At 32.5% G+C, this 17,500-nt stretch overlaps 2 protein-coding genes across 2 annotated transcripts in view; both read left to right on the plus strand.

Moving 5' to 3' along the window:
- The window catches only part of clcn2c (chloride channel 2c), an 18,395-nt gene extending 7,530 nt beyond the window's left edge, over positions 1-10,865 (plus strand). The window contains exons 10-23 of the mRNA XM_042740090.1: positions 335-436; positions 590-674; positions 1,345-1,500; positions 1,850-1,919; positions 2,592-2,702; positions 2,801-3,014; positions 4,900-5,033; positions 5,480-5,612; positions 5,748-5,830; positions 6,085-6,152; positions 6,885-6,923; positions 7,264-7,368; positions 7,699-7,785; positions 9,588-10,865. Coding sequence (XP_042596024.1) covers positions 335-436; positions 590-674; positions 1,345-1,500; positions 1,850-1,919; positions 2,592-2,702; positions 2,801-3,014; positions 4,900-5,033; positions 5,480-5,612; positions 5,748-5,830; positions 6,085-6,152; positions 6,885-6,923; positions 7,264-7,368; positions 7,699-7,785; positions 9,588-9,734 — 1,534 coding nt within the window. The 3' untranslated portion in view covers positions 9,735-10,865. The remainder of the gene's footprint in view (positions 1-334; positions 437-589; positions 675-1,344; positions 1,501-1,849; positions 1,920-2,591; positions 2,703-2,800; positions 3,015-4,899; positions 5,034-5,479; positions 5,613-5,747; positions 5,831-6,084; positions 6,153-6,884; positions 6,924-7,263; positions 7,369-7,698; positions 7,786-9,587) is intronic.
- Positions 10,866-16,132: 5,267 nt separating this feature from the next.
- LOC109079791 (chloride channel protein 2-like) overlaps positions 16,133-17,500 on the plus strand; it is a 79,409-nt gene continuing 78,041 nt past the window's right edge. Inside the window, exon 1 of the mRNA XM_042740018.1 lies at positions 16,133-16,397. Within this exon, the coding sequence (XP_042595952.1) occupies positions 16,347-16,397 (51 nt within the window). The 5' untranslated portion in view covers positions 16,133-16,346. The remainder of the gene's footprint in view (positions 16,398-17,500) is intronic.

A 17,500-nucleotide genomic window follows, 5' to 3' on the forward strand; every position in this document is an offset into this window, starting at 1 on the left:
TATATATAATATATATATATATATATAAAACGAAAATAAGTGTAAAAGTTTTTTTTTAATTGTAAATACAACAAATATTTTTTGAGCATGTTTTAATGTGTTCAAGTAAAATAAATAGTGGTAGCAGACAAAATGTACACTTAAGTAACAAGCCAAATCTTTTTAACCTATTAAGGCTTGTATATTTGTTTTTGTGGCACTAGCAGACATTTTTGTATGTGTTTAGGCTTAAAAATGACATTGTTCTCTACAGAGATACTCCTTAAAATGCCTATAACTGTTGTAAAATCGCTGTAATGCACTCCTCTCATGGTTTGTGGTCTTCTCTCTCCAGGATATTATGTGGCTTTGGTGGTGCCTTCTTTGTGTATTTGTATGGAAAGATTTCTCTGTTTGTGAAGAAGCAGAAAGCCAAGAACAGCTTCCTCATGAAGAAGTAAGGGATTCTTACAGCAGAACTAACGATAAGGGTAAAATGTCATGAAAAGTAATGTTAGGTAATAATAGAATCTGCTGTATATATTGTAAAAAGTTTATGATGTGCCAAACATGTCTTTGTTTGTGTCTCATCATGTGTTTTTTTGTCTAGCTGTTTCTTATATTCGGCTTTGGTCTCTGTGCTGATTTCTACGCTCACTTTCCCTCCAGGCTTTGGGCAGTTCATGGGTGGACGGGTAACACACACACACACACACACACACACTCTCTCTCTCTCTCTCTCTCTCTCTCTCTCTCTCTCTCTCTCTCTCTCTCTGCACATCTTTCTCTCTCTCTCTCTCTCTCTCTCTCTATCTAGTTAATATAATCTTAATGAGACAGCTGAGAGAAACATTAAAGCATTCATTAATCAATCTCAACAACACTCACTCATATAAAATACAGCATCATCATCTCTCTCTCTCTCTTTCTCTTTTATACACTCACTCTTATTCTCTTTAATTAATCAGTGACTCAAAATGAGGCAATAAAATGCTCCATTAGCAGCAAATGCAGTCATACACTACAATAAAATTGCCTTTTTAAATACAGTACATGCACAATTAGCAGTTAAATGAAACATGAAAGCCAATGTCTTTTTAAAGGAATAGTATCCCACCCCCTACCCCCCAAAAAGTGCTCATTCTCAGGTCATCCAAGATCAGAATGAGTTTGTTTTTTCATCAGATTTGGAGAAATGTGTCCTAATCTTGAACGAGGACTTGAATATCTTGAATAGCCTGAGGGTGAATTTCAACTTATTTTCATTTTTGGGTGAACTGTTCCTTTAAAAAAAGTCTAAAGTACTACTTTTTGTTAATATAGAACCAGTTCGTGTTTATGACATAATTTCCTCACCATTTATAGCTCACAAAAAAGGATTCCTTGATTTCATTTTTTGACAATCGCACCTGGTCAAATCATGGCATCGTAGCAGACTTTGATAATGATGATCACCTAGCCACCTGGAAACATCCGCAGGCTAACGTCTTCATCATTCTCTCCGTCTTCATCATCATGAAGGTAAATAGACACACAGACACACAGTTTTGTCCTCAAACTATAGATGAGTATCTAAACCTCTTCTTTATTCAGAAATCTGGTTGCTTTAAAGGCTTCATATAATGATCAACTGATGTTTCTTTCTATTTTAATATAAACATTATTGTGACTTGTTTTTTGATGCACAGTGTATGTTTGTGTACGTGTGTGTGTGTGTGTTTGAGTGTTTGTGTGTGTGTGTGCGTGTGTGTGTGTGCGTGTGTGTGTGTGCATGCATGCCTGCCTGCGCGTGCGTATGTGTGTGTGTATGCGTGTGAGTGTGTGTGTGTGTGTTGTGTTTTAATGAGCAGTACTATTGTTTGTTATGTAGTTCTGGATGTCTGCTCTTTCCATTACCCTTCCTATACCATGTGGTTCCTTCGTTCCCATTTTCGTCATTGGTATGTGTTTGTGTGTTTTATTTAAAACATGATATTTACTTTTCTTTTTTTTTCTTTTTTTGTGCATTTCCACATTTTTATGGCCCGTTCACACCATGGATGAGAACTATAACAGTAACTAAAACCATAAAGATTAAAAAAATCCCTCTAACTCTACTGTATATAGGGAAGTCCACACTGCAACTATAACAAAAGAAAATAATGATATCTTTGGAATTACATTCAGAGTAATATTTAGCAAAAATATTGGGCAGCACAACTATTTTCAACATTGATAATAATCAGAAAAGTTTCTTGAGCAGCAAATCAGCATATTAGAATGATTTCTGAAGATCATGCGACACTGAAGACTGGAGTAATGATGCTGAAAATTCAGCTGCGCATCACAGAAATAAATTACAGTTTAAACAGATATTCACATAGAAAACATATATTTTACATTGTAATAATATTATACATTTTTACAGTATTTTTGATCAAATAAATGAAGCCTCAGTAAGCAGAAAAGACTTACTTTAAAAACATTAAAATATCTTAATTTATTTCACAATTTTGACTGGTGGTTTAAGTCATAGTTCTTGGTGTGAACGGTGTGAATTTTTAACAGTATTTATTGATATGATGATTTATTTGACTCTCACACTAAAGGGAATGCATACGTGTGTGTTTCAGGTGCTGCCTTTGGCCGCTTGGTGGGTGAAGGTTTGGCCACGTTGTTTCCCGATGGATTTAACGTTGATGGACACATATACCACATAGTGCCCGGAGCGTATGCTGTTATAGGTGAGACAGACATGCACACATCAGTTACGTCTGAATACTTGGTCAAAATTAAGCATTGATTTAGCTTTTAATCAGCTGTAAATCTCGCTTGTGTTCAGGAGCAGCAGCGTTAGCGGCAGGAGTCACTCACACGATCTCGACTGGTGTGATCATGATGGAGTTGACGGGTCAGATCAATTATACACTGCCCATCCTGATCTCTGTGATTCTGGCCAACATGGTCTCTCAGAGTCTTCAGCCTTCCATCTATGACACGGCTATCCGCATTAAAAAACTGCCTTACCTGCCCATGCTTAGCTGGGGCCACCGAGAGTAAGTCTCTTCATCCCTACATTTCATCTTTTCTTTCCATTTCACACTTTGCTGATCCTTTGCACCACCAAAACTTTTCTTAGCAGTTAATTTTGACTTATTTTCAAAGGATTTTGTAAACACTTCAGTTCGAGTAGAATGTCATCATGTTTTTAAAGTGTACATACTACTAAAAATAGCTAGAATATCAGATGTTTAATATCAGTATTGTGTGAAATACATTAGTGTATATACAGTAATTGCAGTTTACCCAGCATGCTCAGGTTTAACACATTAACATACATATTAACATTTACATACATTTACATACATTAACATACATATAACATGTTTGCAGCAAGAACTGCAAACATGTTTTGTATTCAAAGTTTTCTGAAATGTGATTTTTGATGCATTTCATCAATTTATATAATGCATCATTTGCAATTTGCCAATGATGCATTATATAATTAAAAATGCACTAATTTGCACACATTTTCAGAAGATAAGTCTGAACATTGAATAAAACTAGGTTCAAAATTTGTTTTGATTTTGTTGACATATTAGAGTTAAATGTTTTTTATTTAGAATTTCTCTTTTTATCACTCCATAAATCTAAAAATAACAACCATAAGAAAAAAAAACACATTTTCACCATGTTTCTAGTAACAAAATGTTCTATAAATGAGTGTGAATAACATATAAACAAACCCCTCAGTAAAAACCTTCAGAATATAGAGAGGAATAAAACTCTAAGATTTGGTGTTTGTAAGTGCTGCTGAAGTGGAGAAAAATCTCTTTAAAGATATGTATTGTAATTGAAATCTATAGATGCAAATAGATAAAGTGCAATAAAAAAACATGTTAATGATAAATGAATAAACCCCTCAGTAAAAACCTTCAGAATATAGAGAGGAATAAAACTCTAAGATTTGGTGTTTGTAAGTGCTGCTGAAGTGGAGAAAAATCTCTTTAAAGATATGTATTGTAATTGAAATCTATAGATGCAAATAGATAAAGTGCAATAAAAAAACATGTTAATGATAAATGAATAAACCCCTCAGTAAAAACCTTTAGACTTTAAAGAGGAATAAAACTCTAAGATTTGGTGTTTGTAAGTGCTCCTGAAGTGGAGAAAAATCTCTTTAAAGATATGTATTGTAATTGAAATCTATAGACCCAAATAGATAAAGTGCATTAAAAAACATGTTAATGATATATGAATAAACCCCTCAGTAAAAACCTTTAGACTTTAAAGAGGAATAAAACTCTAAGTTTTGGTGTTTGTAAGTGCTGCTGAAGTGGAGAAAAATCTATTTAAAGATATGCATTGTTATTGAAATCAATAGACGCAAATAGATAAAGTGCATTAAAAAACATGTAAATGATATATGAATAAACCCCTCAGTAAAAACCTTTAGACTTTAAAGAGGGATAAAACTCTAAGTTATGGTGTTTGTAAGTGCTGCTGAAGTGGAGAAAAATCTCTTTAAAGATATGCATTGTAATTGAAATCTATAGACGCAAATAGATAAAGTGCATTAAAAAAGGGAAATGATATATGAATAAACCCCTCAGTAAAAACCTTTAGACTTTAAAGAGTAATAAAACTCTAAGTTTTGGTGTTTGTAAGTGCTGCTGAAGTGGAGAAAAATCTCTTTAAAGATATGCATTGTAATTGAAATCTATAGACGCAAATAGATGAAGTGCATTAAAAACATGTAAATGATATATGAATAAACCCCTCAGTAAAAACCTTTAGACTTTAAAGAAGAATAAAACTCTAAGTTTTTTTTCCACGAGTGTAAAATCATTTGAAATGAATTGCCTTCATTCAAAATTAAGTTTGAAGTATTTCTCTGTTGTGCATCAAAGCTTTTCACAGTGACCTCTTCTCTGTCTGTAGGAAGTATAATATTTATGTGGAGGACTTTATGAAAAGAGATGTTCGTTATATCACACTGAACTCCACCTACAGAGACATAATCAAGATCCTACGTTCAGGAAATCTGAAAACACTGCCTTTGGTGAAATCTGCAGGTACAAACACACACATACACACACAGTACACACTTATTTCTCACCTACTGTAGTGTTGGTGCTGGTTTTGTTATTGTATGCCAGTGAGTTAACTTATAAATATGTAAAAATGTATGTGGGCATAAATCTATAGGGACTGGCCAGACACATAACTTAAATAATATTTGTGATCCGTTCGCTATGCTGACAGGATGTTGAGATTAAAAATATTAAATGAGCTTTATATTTTTAGAATAATTTTCAATTGTAATTGTATTTAAAATTTTTTTTTTTTTTTTAGTTTAGTTTTTCAGTTATTTATTATTTTTTTCTTTGAAATGAAATGCATTATGAAAGCTGTTTACAAATAAACATTGCATGACTGGAGAGTTGGATTTTTAGATTTTTTTTAGATACATACAGTGTTGTCCTGATCTTTCTGTCTGATCTTTCATCATGTCTCTCAGAGTCGATGCTCTTGCTGGGCTCTGTCGAGCGCGTTCAGTTACTGGGGCTCTTAACACAGCGAATGCAGCATCTGCGAGAGGACAATGCATCCACCATGCCTGTCAGATACAAGGTTCGCTTCCAGGTCAGACAGTGAACATTTTACTATTAGAATAATACTGAAATGCTGTATTCTATTGCTGCAGCCACTGATTTGCATCACAAATTTCCAATATTTATTTTTTTTTTTTTTTTTTTTTTTTTTTTTTTTTTGTTTTTTTGTTGTAGTGGTGAGTATGAGTGTGTTTATATGGTTAAACCTCTGAAATTTTGTATTATGATGTGGCCTGTAGACGAAGAAGAGATTACAAGTAATATCGAGATCCTCCCATTGACTTCTTTTGATCTTAAAATGACATAAAACATCCTTCACATTTAAATAGACTTTCTATGGCTGGTCATGTGTACATGTAAAATATTTCTTAGTTTTTAATTCTTAATTTATATATTTATGCTTGCAAAACACTTAATATCAGATGTTGAGTTAAGTTCACTTGATCAAATATTTACTTAAATAGCAAATAAGTACATATTGTGGATATATGAAACTTTCTCTGTCTCTCAGGTGTTTATGATTCTGGCCTTAACTTAAAAAAGTTCTTCTGTTCTCGTCCTGAGATCGAGGCAATGGAGGTGAGACATCCAACACACACTAATGTGCTCCAGAAATTTACAGTGGTGCTTTTGAGTAAGTGAGTGCCTTTTTAATTTAGTTTAATAATAACACAAGAAAACTTGCAAGCATTGCCTTGGAATTGCAGAATCTAGTCGTAAACAAATAAATAAAAAATAGGTCTGTGTTATAATAAAATTGTTATAATGGCTAGTGTCTGTGATAATTATAACAAAATTATTTACAATCATTTTATTTTTTAAGGAATATCACCATCTTTCTTTCATGCTGTGCAGCACTTTGCAAAAAAAAAAAAAAATTGTTTCATTAATATCATTACATTTAAAAAATAAAAAAGGTTAAATTGTTAATGTTTTAAGTCTTCATTGGACCGTTTTTGATAAGAAGTGTATATTAAATCATACATGTAGGTCCAGAAAAATTTAAACTGACAACATAATTTCTAATAAAAAAAAAAAAAAAAAAAAAAGATTTCATAGGCCTGATTATTGTAAAAAAAATATATATATATATATAAATAATTCAGATTTAACTGAGCAATCAAAACAGAATCCAGAAAAATATTAATGGAAAAGAAAGAATCCTGAACTGGAAACATAAGGGAAAAAATAAACTAGATAATTCTGTTTTCAGCCTAAGAGTGTTTGTGTGTGTGTGTGTGTGTGTGTGTGTGTGTGTTTGTTAATTGTGTTTTTGTGTTTGTGTTTTTTTGTGTTTCCATCTTTTTCCAGGATGACTCAGACGCAGAGGATGATACGATACTTCTTGAGGTGGTGAGGTTTTTTTAAAAATGTTGTGTTTTTTATGTTTTTTATGGGTTCATTCCATAGGTGTAATGGTGTTTCTACTGTACAAACTGTATGTTCTATACCTTTACCCTAAACCTACCCCTCACACAAAACTACAGGCTATTTTACATTCTCAAAACACTCCATTCTGTATGATTTATAAGCTTGTTTCCTCATGATGACCAAAAACTGTCCCCACAAGGTCAAAATTTACTTCTGTTACTATCCTTGTGGGGATATTTAGTATTCATAAAATAGGGAATACCAGCACACACACACACACACACACACTCACATACAGTATCTTTGGAAATGAATGCAGATTGAGGAGTGGGAGGAGCAACAGCTTGTCGAGCAGGTGACCTTCAGCAGCTGTAAGATTGACCCCGCCCCCTTCCAGCTGGTAGAGCACACTTCACTGCACAAGGTGTGTGCAATTGTGACATCATAATCATGATGATGTGATGTTAGTTACAGTTTTTCTCAGTCTCTTCGGGGCATTTCTCAGATCAGAAATGAACTTCTCAAAACTGCTTGTTCATCTAGTCACATGTGCACATCATAAAAGCAGTTTCTCATTCTTTTGAACAAGTTGCGATTGCTTTGCAAATATTAAGAATGATTCGAGAAATTCACCAAAGCGAACTGTAATGCTACTCTACGTCACATGAAACATCACACTTTATTTCAGAAGAAGAATAAAAATGTGGTCTGCTCTAATATTCACATTTAACATCTCTGGTTTTCTCTCCGACAGACTCACACCATGTTTTCTGTGTTGAATCTGGATTACGCTTACGTCACCAGCATCGGGCGACTCATCGGAGCTGTTTCATTGAAAGAGGTGGGAACTTATCAGTCACATAAAAATGACATTCAGGAGTTACAGATCAAACTATTTCCACATCATCTACACTATAGAGCCCTTAAAAGTTTGTAAACATTGCAACGTCTCTGGGTGGGCGGGGCTTAGCTGGAGGCAAAAAGAGGCGCGGACGCAATGTTGACAAGCGTAAACTAGCACGTTTTTAGGAGGGATTTATTAAACATGGATGCAGAAGAAGGTTCGGAACTGTCCGAATATGTACAGTCACTGACTCTGCGGGACCGTGACAAAAAATAATAATAAAAAAAGTGGGAGTTAGCATACATTTATCAATTAATTCAGTTGATCACTCAGTTCACTGACCAAACTGGTTATCTGACCAAAATATAATGACGAGTGGATATACATTACAGTAGCCTAATTTATTTATTTATTTATTTTTAGCTAAGCCTGGTGTAGTTCTTGTATCTTGTTTCTCATTGGAAACATTTTAACCAGGTTTTGGATATTCCTAGACAACATATGAATTACTTTCGGGTGGTTTGGGAATTTTGTCAAGGCTTATTGTCTAATGTAACCTATAGCTGGGTTAACTATGATTAGCAATGTGGATTATTTTAAGAGACCATTCAAAGGATGGCACACACATCTATCGCTGTATGTTTGTCTAACATTTAAGCTAGCTAGTGCGCTGAAGGTTGGCGAGTTTTCACCTATAAAATATAAACTTGCTGATTTGTACTAGATAAAACCAACACACCAGTACATATGCATAGATTATTTTACTTAATATGAAGTGTTGCACTGCAAACACGAGCATTATTTATGATCGTCTCTGTCTAGTCTGTACGCCGTATTGCATTCAACCACAATTGTCTTCTTGATTTCTGTGAAGGAATGTCGGCCGGGATCCGGTGAAACTTTAGTTTTGAACCAAAAGTGCTGTTCCTTCTATTCTGGCAGCCAAAAACACAACAAGACGACATTTTAAAGTCAAAACCTCAAACTTTTAGCGCGCCTGCTATGAGTTCTTCCTTATGTTTTGCCTCCAGCTAGAGCGGTGACATCACAGTGACGTAGGCGATTTATGACGTAGGCGATCTATTTATTGCTTATTTATTGGTATTATGGTTCAGTAAAGAACCTTGAAGATCACAGGAAAGTTTCTTTGTAGCAGAGAAAAAGTTCTTTAGATTACCAAAAAGTAAAAAAAAAAAAAAAGTCCTAGTTTTTACTTCTAGTTAATTTGTAGTGCATTTTTTAAGATTATAAATATTCTCTGAGAGAAATAATGTCTTTTAAGGGCTTATAGCTAAATTAGGACATTTTAATGCACACTGATGTAAGAAATTAATGCTTTTATTCATTAAAGATGCATTAAATTGATCAAAAGTGACAGTAAATACATTGTTTTTTTTTTCAACTTTTATTTTTGTATTTTTTATAACATAACAGAAAAGAAAAAAAAGGGGGAAAAAGAAAACAAACAAAATAAATAAATAAAGAATTGAACATATAGGTCACCAGTACAGTAAATTTCTATTTCGAAAAATGATATTATTTTGAACTTTCTATTCATTTTTGAATCCTGAAAAATAAACTGCATCACAGTTTCCACAAAAATATTGTGCAGCACAACTGTGATCAGCATTGATAATAATCAGAAATGTTTCTTGAGCAGCGAATCATCATGTGATCATGTGACGCTGAAGACTGGAGTAATGATGCTGAAAATACAGCTGCGCATCACAGAAATAAATTACACTTTAACAGATATTCACATAGAAAGCAGCTGTTTGAAATTTTGGTGTGTGTTTCAGTTGCGTGAAGCGATCGAAGGCTGCACGCCGGCAGACGGTGTGAGGTTGCGTCCCGTTCTGTCCACTTTCAGAGACCGAGGCGTTCGAGGAACCATGACCGAAACCATTGCACTCCACCAACTCCTGGAGCATCAGATCAGCAGGTGAAGCAGAGACCAAACGCACAAAACCATTAGTAGCTCTATAGAGACGCTTTCTGTTTTTACTGAAGGATTCACGAGTGTCTGTTCTCCTTCAAGTCTCTTTCTGTTCCCATTTCTGCACTAATTCCACTTTCCAGTTGTGCCAGCAATATATAAATGAAGTAAATGTTGTTTTTCAATTCATTCTAACCAGTGTAAATGTTTCTGTTAGTGTGTGTGTCAGCCTGTAGTATGTATAATTCTCTGTGTAAAACAATAGAAGTTGATGGAAATGTGTGCTTGTTGCAGAAGTGGACTAAAAAGGGGGGTTTTATATACAGATTGTTCTCTGAATGCGATGGGCATTAAGCGTTCCTCTCCATCACTTGTTGGTTAAAGTGTTTGTTGTTAATTTATTTTCATTTTAATTTTGTTCTTGTAGCAGAAAAGCAGCATGAGAGCATTAAGTCTCATTCTGATTCATTTAGGTTTTTTGCTGTTAAGTACATTTTAGTTTAACACTGTGTTTTATTGGTGCTTTTTAACAAGAACAAAAAAACCTCGAGTGAATAACATTTTCACTATTGCATTTTAAAAACTCTAGTTGAATTGCAGTGTAACCTCAGAGAAAAATAAATAAAAACATACTTTTTATTGGTATTACTATTCTGTTAAATAATAACTATATTAGAAATACAGTATTGGAGAAAGTGCTATTTTTACTAGTTTCTTGATCATGAATCTAGAAAATTGAAATGCTGGTAAAGTATAAGGATTACAATAACACTGAGGAAATTGTGCATTTTTATTGGTATCTGGATTGGAAATCAAGACAATTTAAATAAATACATAACTAGGGGCAAAATGTGCACTTTTTAAGCAAGAAAACAGAATTGCTGTTAAATAAAGTGTAATAATAACAATATCGGGAGAAATATTGCACTTTTTATTAGTTTCTTGGTCATAAATCTAGAAAATGTAAATGCTGTTAAAAAAATAAAAAAATAAAATATAATAATTACAACAATATTAGGAAAAAATGTGCGTTGTTTTCAACACATGTAACCTTTTTGGAAGATGAATCACATGCATTTCTTCAATTCCTACCTCGTTTTCAGACATAAGAAACAAAAGTTGCAAGGTTTATTGGTGCTGATTTTATATATATATATATATATATATATATATATATATATATGAAGTTTATTTGCAAAAACAGATAACTCGTTTTTTTTTTTCTTTTTTCTAACATCATGTTTTTTATTATGTTCTCATGTTTTATTGTGTTAGCTAGTGTTAGTTATTTTTTAACCTAATCAAAACAACTGCAGTTTGATTGAGATTAATTGGAATGCACAATGAAAAAACATGATTTTAGAAAATTGTTAAAAACAGAGTTATGAACTCCTCGTATGTATAGATATATTTTTGTGTGTGTGTGTTGAATGTATAAATGTTTTCTGTTTAAAAAAAACTATATTTTGGTAAATCAAGAAAAATCAAAAAGTGCATAAACTCTACACATGTTTGTGTGTTCCTGTTCTGTAATTATTTGCAGACACCAAAACTAAATAAAACAAAAAAAGCGGAATCTGCAAATTTCTTTTTTTTCTTCTGAATTAGGTTTTACATTGAGTGAGAGTTTAAAGTGTTGTTAGTGACACAGTTTGTGTTGTTTTTTCACTCCTCCTGCTCCAGGGTTGGTTAGTAGAAGGTTTAATCGGTTAGCGTTCGTTAACCGCCACCGGACACACAGACAGAGAGAGAGACGGTTCTCACACACATCACTGGAGCCGCACAATGTCCTCACTGAAGCAGACGCTGTGTGTTTGTGTGTGTGTCTGTGTGTGTGTGTGTGTGTGTGTGTGTCTGTGTGTGTGTGTGTGAGAGAGAGAGAGAGTGTGTGCCTGTGTGTGTGTCTCTGTGTGTGTTTTTGTGAGAGAGTGTGTTCGTGTGTGTGTGTGTGTGTGTGTGTGTGTGTGTGTGTGTGTGAGAGAGAGAGAGTGTGTGCCTGTGTGTGTGTTTTTGTGAGAGAGTGTGTTTGTGTGTGTGTGTGTGTGTGTGTGTGTGTGTGTGTGTGTGTGTCTCTGTGTGTGTGTGTGTGTGTGTGTGTGTGTGAGAGAGAGAGAGAGAGAGTTCCTGTCGTGCATTTGCGCTCCATTAATATGATGTGCTGGCAATTTTGGAAGGACAACGACTGACCGTGACTGACCAAAATACTGGCTTCTGATTGGCTGAGCCCTCATCATCAGAGAGACGTGACTGACGTGTGTGTGTGTGTTTGGATGAGGGATATTTCTCCCAAAATACCACTGATTCTTTGAAATATAAAGTGTATAATTAATGTTTTACAGTAATGGTGAAAATTAAAATCACGATTGCCAGTAGAAAGCATTCTGGTAATTGAACATTGTAGTTTTAGCTCCATTCAGACAGATTATATTTCATGATATTAAAGTGACCTTTGACCTTCAGTCACAGCTTATTCTGTACTAAAGGTCAGAGAGTGACAGCAAAGGTCAAAGTTCAGCCAGATTAAAGCGTCTGATGTTTCTAATGTGATCAGAAATGTTCAGGACCCTCTGTTTGAGTCTTTTATTGCTCGATAGAATCCTAAACTCATTTGGTGATTATAATGAATATTTCAGAAACTCTTATTATTTGTATACATATTTTCAATTATTTACATAATTTTTATTATTATTATTATTACTTTAAATGTAGATATAGTAATTAATTGTGTGGATTTATCATTTTTATTTATTTATTTATTTATTTATTTATTTTGAATTAATGCTTTTTAATAAATTAATACTATAATATTAATATATTAATAAATGTAATATTATTTTAAATTAATATTAAAATTAATATTACTAATTTTATTAATTAATAGTTAATGCACTTTTTGTATTTTGTATTTTTTTTATTTTGTATTTTTTAATTTCAAGTAACAATTGTTTTTTAAGTTTTAGTTTTGGTTTTAATTTATAATAGTAACCCTGTTTTGAAATCAAACTAACAGATTATTTTATAAAAATGTAAAGGAGAACTAAAAATTTTTTTTTAGTGTTCAGTGATTATTTCTGTCTGTACTGTTTCAGGTTTTGTTTGTATAATCACTGTGACTCATAACCATCTTAACCTCTGTTTAATATTTAAGTGATCCAGATAATATTGCGTCAGATTTTCCACCAGTTCTTTCTGTCACACTTTCAGTTTCTTCACAGAAATCTCCAGACGTTCTTCCTCTCTCCTCAGAAATAATCATTAACCTGAATGTTTGTCATCTTGCTCCAGAGTGTGTTCGACACACACGTACAGTACATGAAGATCCCAGACGATGAACAAACACACTTGAGCTGAGCAAATGAAACTCCAGCATACACAAAGCAAAGGCTTTAAGATGTTTACTTAAGATTACAAAGATTATTATGAACTAAAGTATTTGATGCAGTCCTTAATTTACATTTGCGATTCCAAAAATATATACATTTTCCTGTTAAGCAAAAGATATTCACTGTTTACTACTTTTATCCTCTTAGACTGAAAGCAAAATATGATTTGACCTCCTTGTATGCGTTTCGTATTTTCACAGCGATTCACGCACAGCCAAAGGTTATAAATGAAATGTTTTTTGTTTTTTCAATAAAATGTATAATTATTCTCAAAATGAGGTTTATTATAGTTAACTACATTTAAAACCATTAAATAATAATAATAACAAATAAATAAATAAAATAAACATTAACTGAAATAAAATATATTTAAAAAAATGTACTACATTTGAAGTGGATCAAAAAAGTTCATCAGAGTTGTCTTTAAGACAAGAATGCATTTAGGTTTTAGGACAACTTTGATGAAAGGTTTTGATCAAATGACTTCAAATGTTGCCTAGTATTAAAAATAATAATAATAAAAAAAATTTAAAAATTAAATACTATATATATAAAAAAAAATATATAATTAAATTAAAAGTGGATTGTTTTAAAATTATTAAATTAATATTATGTTGGAGTTTTAGAGTTTTTTGGTGTGTGTGTTTATGATTCAATGACCTTGTTTTAATGCTTAATTTTCACCAGGAGAGGGAGACATTTATGCCTTCTATTTGTTTAAAATATCTTGAAAATTCTGCATGGTGATTTTATTATTTTATAGAATATTTTTATTACTATTTCAAATGTTTAAGTTCAGTTCTTTCTAAACAACACATTTTCTGTGACAAAAAAAAGCTCAATTTTTCTGAGGAATTTTTGTGTGTAAGTCATGCAGTGTTTCTTCACCCGGATCCAGATTAAACCAGCTGTGTTTTGGAACATGAAAATATTATCTTAAACCAGCAACAAACCAGATTCCAGCTGCTCAAACCGTCTTAATGTGGTCTGGCTGGCTACTGGAATATTATATGTGATCATATATCAGTTTAGATACGGGTCTCATGCATGTTTTATAATAAAGCTACCATATGAAGACAGATTATACAGTTGGAAAATCATTTCAGTTGCTCTGATGTTTTTATATACACTCGTTCACATTGATCCTCTCGCAAGAAATTCAAGAAAAAGATCAAATAAATGTTACTCATTTACTTTCTCCTCTTAAAACATTTAATAAGCTGATAAAGTTTGATGTTACAGAAGTTTGAGGTCTCTTCCTTTAGCTGTACCGAGAAACAACGTGATGAGTTTAAAATTATTAACGTTATCAGAACGTTCTGGCAATGTTCTTCCAGTAACATTAATAGAACGTTCATTCAACGTTATCTGATCTTTATTAATGTTCTCAAAATGTTATACACTCTTAAAAATAAAGGTGCTTCACGATGCAATAGAACAATCTTTTTTTGTCTAAATAAAGAGCCTTTAACATCTGAAGAAGGTTCTTTAGATTATAAAAAGGTTAGAAAGAGATTGTTCTTTAAAGAACCTTTAATTGAATGGTTCTTTGTGGAACCAAAAAATGGCATCTCTGTGAAGAACCCTTTTTATTTTTTAAGAGTGTACATTGTAACATTTTTTCTGAAACATTTCAGTTGAATGTTCAGTTGTAACATTTTTCAAAAGTTACTTTTTTTTTGTTTTAGAACGTTTAGAAAACATTCAAAAGTAACGTTCCCATACTGTTTGCAAAATGATCAAACAGAAAATTCCTTTAATGTTAAAATAACCAAATTAAAATGTTTTTAAAAAAACGCTGGATGCCAACATTCAATTCATATTAGAAAGAAAACATTCTTGGAAGCATATAAAGATTCTTTACGCATAATGATAAAACATTTTAACAGAGGCTCGTCCTGCAGACAGAATGCAGTCATAAAGTGATAGTTTATATGCGCGGCTGTACATTTCTGCTAGTTTCTATTTAAAGATTACCCAGGCGTTTATGTGAGGTGAATGTTTGATCTCTATGAGAGATCTGCATGTGTTCGAGGAACAGATCCGCTCGACTTTCAGCTTCAGAGTCATTCTTTTGCTGCATGTTTTGTCAATAAATTAGTCTAAAAGTCTTTGAATAACATCCTCTTTGAATAAAAGCATCTGCTTTCACTTGTTGCATCATTTCTGATGGCTGTTTATCATCTATATACACTTCTGAAATATACTGGGGTTAATCAGGGTAAATTATAGGGTAAATTCAGGTAAACTGAGTCCATTTTAAAACTGAAATGACTGAAGGCCTAATATTTATATGTAATCACATTAGACATATATATTGGATGCGAAATCATTTCAAAGTTGTACCTAGACAGCATTTTAGGCAACTTTGTCATTTATTTATCTATTTTTCATGTGTCAAAGTAAATTATTGACATAATTGTTTTTACATCGATGCTATGGACACAATATCAATACATGCAAGAATGAGAATAAATTAAATAATAAATAAGGTGCCAGCATTGACGATGATAAAAATAATATTTTTTTAAACAATAAAACATCTATTGTCTGCAAGGTTCTAATTCCATTGTGTTATTATAATAATAAAACTAGCTTTTAGGATAATGTTAAACGTTTCTTTAAAAATATTAGTAATTTGTTACACTTTTTTTTTTTAATAAACCCTCGTTTTAAATACATTATTCACCTTTTTTAAAGCTATGGACACAATATCAATACATACAATACCAATAGGGATAGATAGATAGATAGATAGATAGATAGATAGATAGATAGATAGATAGATAGATAGATAGATAGATAGATAGATAGATAGATAGATAGATAGATAGATAGATAGATAGACGTTTGTAGTTTCGTTTAAAAACCCTTACTTATTTGTTTTAATAACCATAGTTTGTGCTCAGAGTGTGTCTTTCATGTAGTCTACGTAGTGCGCTCGGAATGTGTGTAGACCTGTTTTATAGTTTATAGTGTAGACGCAGGCTACGTGAGCGCGTAGTGGGCGGAGTTTCTCCGCAAGCCCCGCCCCACGCTCCGCCGAACACAAACTTCTTTTCTTTCTCAGCTCAGAGGCGCAGAAGTCAGTCACGCAGCGTGACGTAACGCAGGAGCCGCGCTTTCACTCTCGTGTCTGTGCGCTGGAGAGGGTTCTGCTGTGTCGTGAGCTCTCCTCCGCGCGTGTGAGAGTGTTTTGTGAGTGTGTGAGTGTGTGTGTGTGTGAGTGAGCTGCAGTCATGGCTGTGGACGGAACAGACCAGCGCGCGCTGCAGTATGAGCAAACTTTGGTGAGTTCTGTTTGTTTCTCTCTCTGTCGTGTTGTGTCGTTATCTCTCAGACTCTGATTGTGATTATCAGTGTTTCTCGGCTGTGTAGAGCTCTCAGTCGTGTTTGTATGATTCTTGACTTGTTGATGAGTGTCTGTTGAGTATCTCTTCTGTCTGTTTTCAGTTCATGTCAAAGTTAAGTAACAATTATGATTCATAAGTAATGACATGATGAGCTGGAAGTAGATCTCTGTATCTGTCACTCTTGCTCATCTCTCTCTCTAAATCTAAATATACTTTAATTCGATATTTGTGTGATATTTTATTATTATTGTATGTGTATATGTGCAAATTAAATTATTCAAATTGAAAATATTGCACAATTTTACTGTTTTTACTGTATTTATGATCAAATAAATGCAGCCTTGGTGATCAGAAGAGACTTTCTTTCTTAAAAAAAGAAAAAGAAAAAATTATTATTCCAAACTTAGATAGATATAATAATATAATTAACAGTTACTTCTAATGTTTCTTTTCAATAAAGGAATGATATCATATAATATAAGGTTCCAGCACTGCTTAAAAAAATATTTTAGTATTTGTTATTTAACTTATTTGTACAATACAATGTTTATTGTCTCCAAAGTAGATTTTTTTTTAAATTATGTATTGTTATTATAATATATTTTTAAATGACATTGAGAGTTTTGACGCTGATAATAAAAAAAATATATATTTTGTATTTTACTTATTTATACAATAAAACCTTTTATTGTCTCCAAAATAGATTTATAAATCTAAAACTAGCTTATATAGTTATATTTTTATGTAACAGACATTAAGAGTTTCAATATAGTTACATTTATTAAGTAATTCATTTTATTATTCTGATTTTTTTTTTTTTTACAATTTAAGTATATTTTATAAATAATAAAAAAAGAGAAAAACAGAAATGAATTCTATAAAAGGAATAAAATAAATAGGACCACACAAAATATATAAATATAATAGTCCTATATAATTAACAGATTTACAAGAAAAAAAATAAAACTGTGCAACAAGTATAGGCTACGCTCGTTTTTGTGAAACTTAATGCATTTTATTTCTTTTCTTTATATCTTTAT

This window comes from Cyprinus carpio, chromosome B15, assembly GCF_018340385.1.
Source record: "Cyprinus carpio isolate SPL01 chromosome B15, ASM1834038v1, whole genome shotgun sequence".
Taxonomy (NCBI): Eukaryota; Metazoa; Chordata; class Actinopteri; order Cypriniformes; family Cyprinidae; genus Cyprinus; species Cyprinus carpio.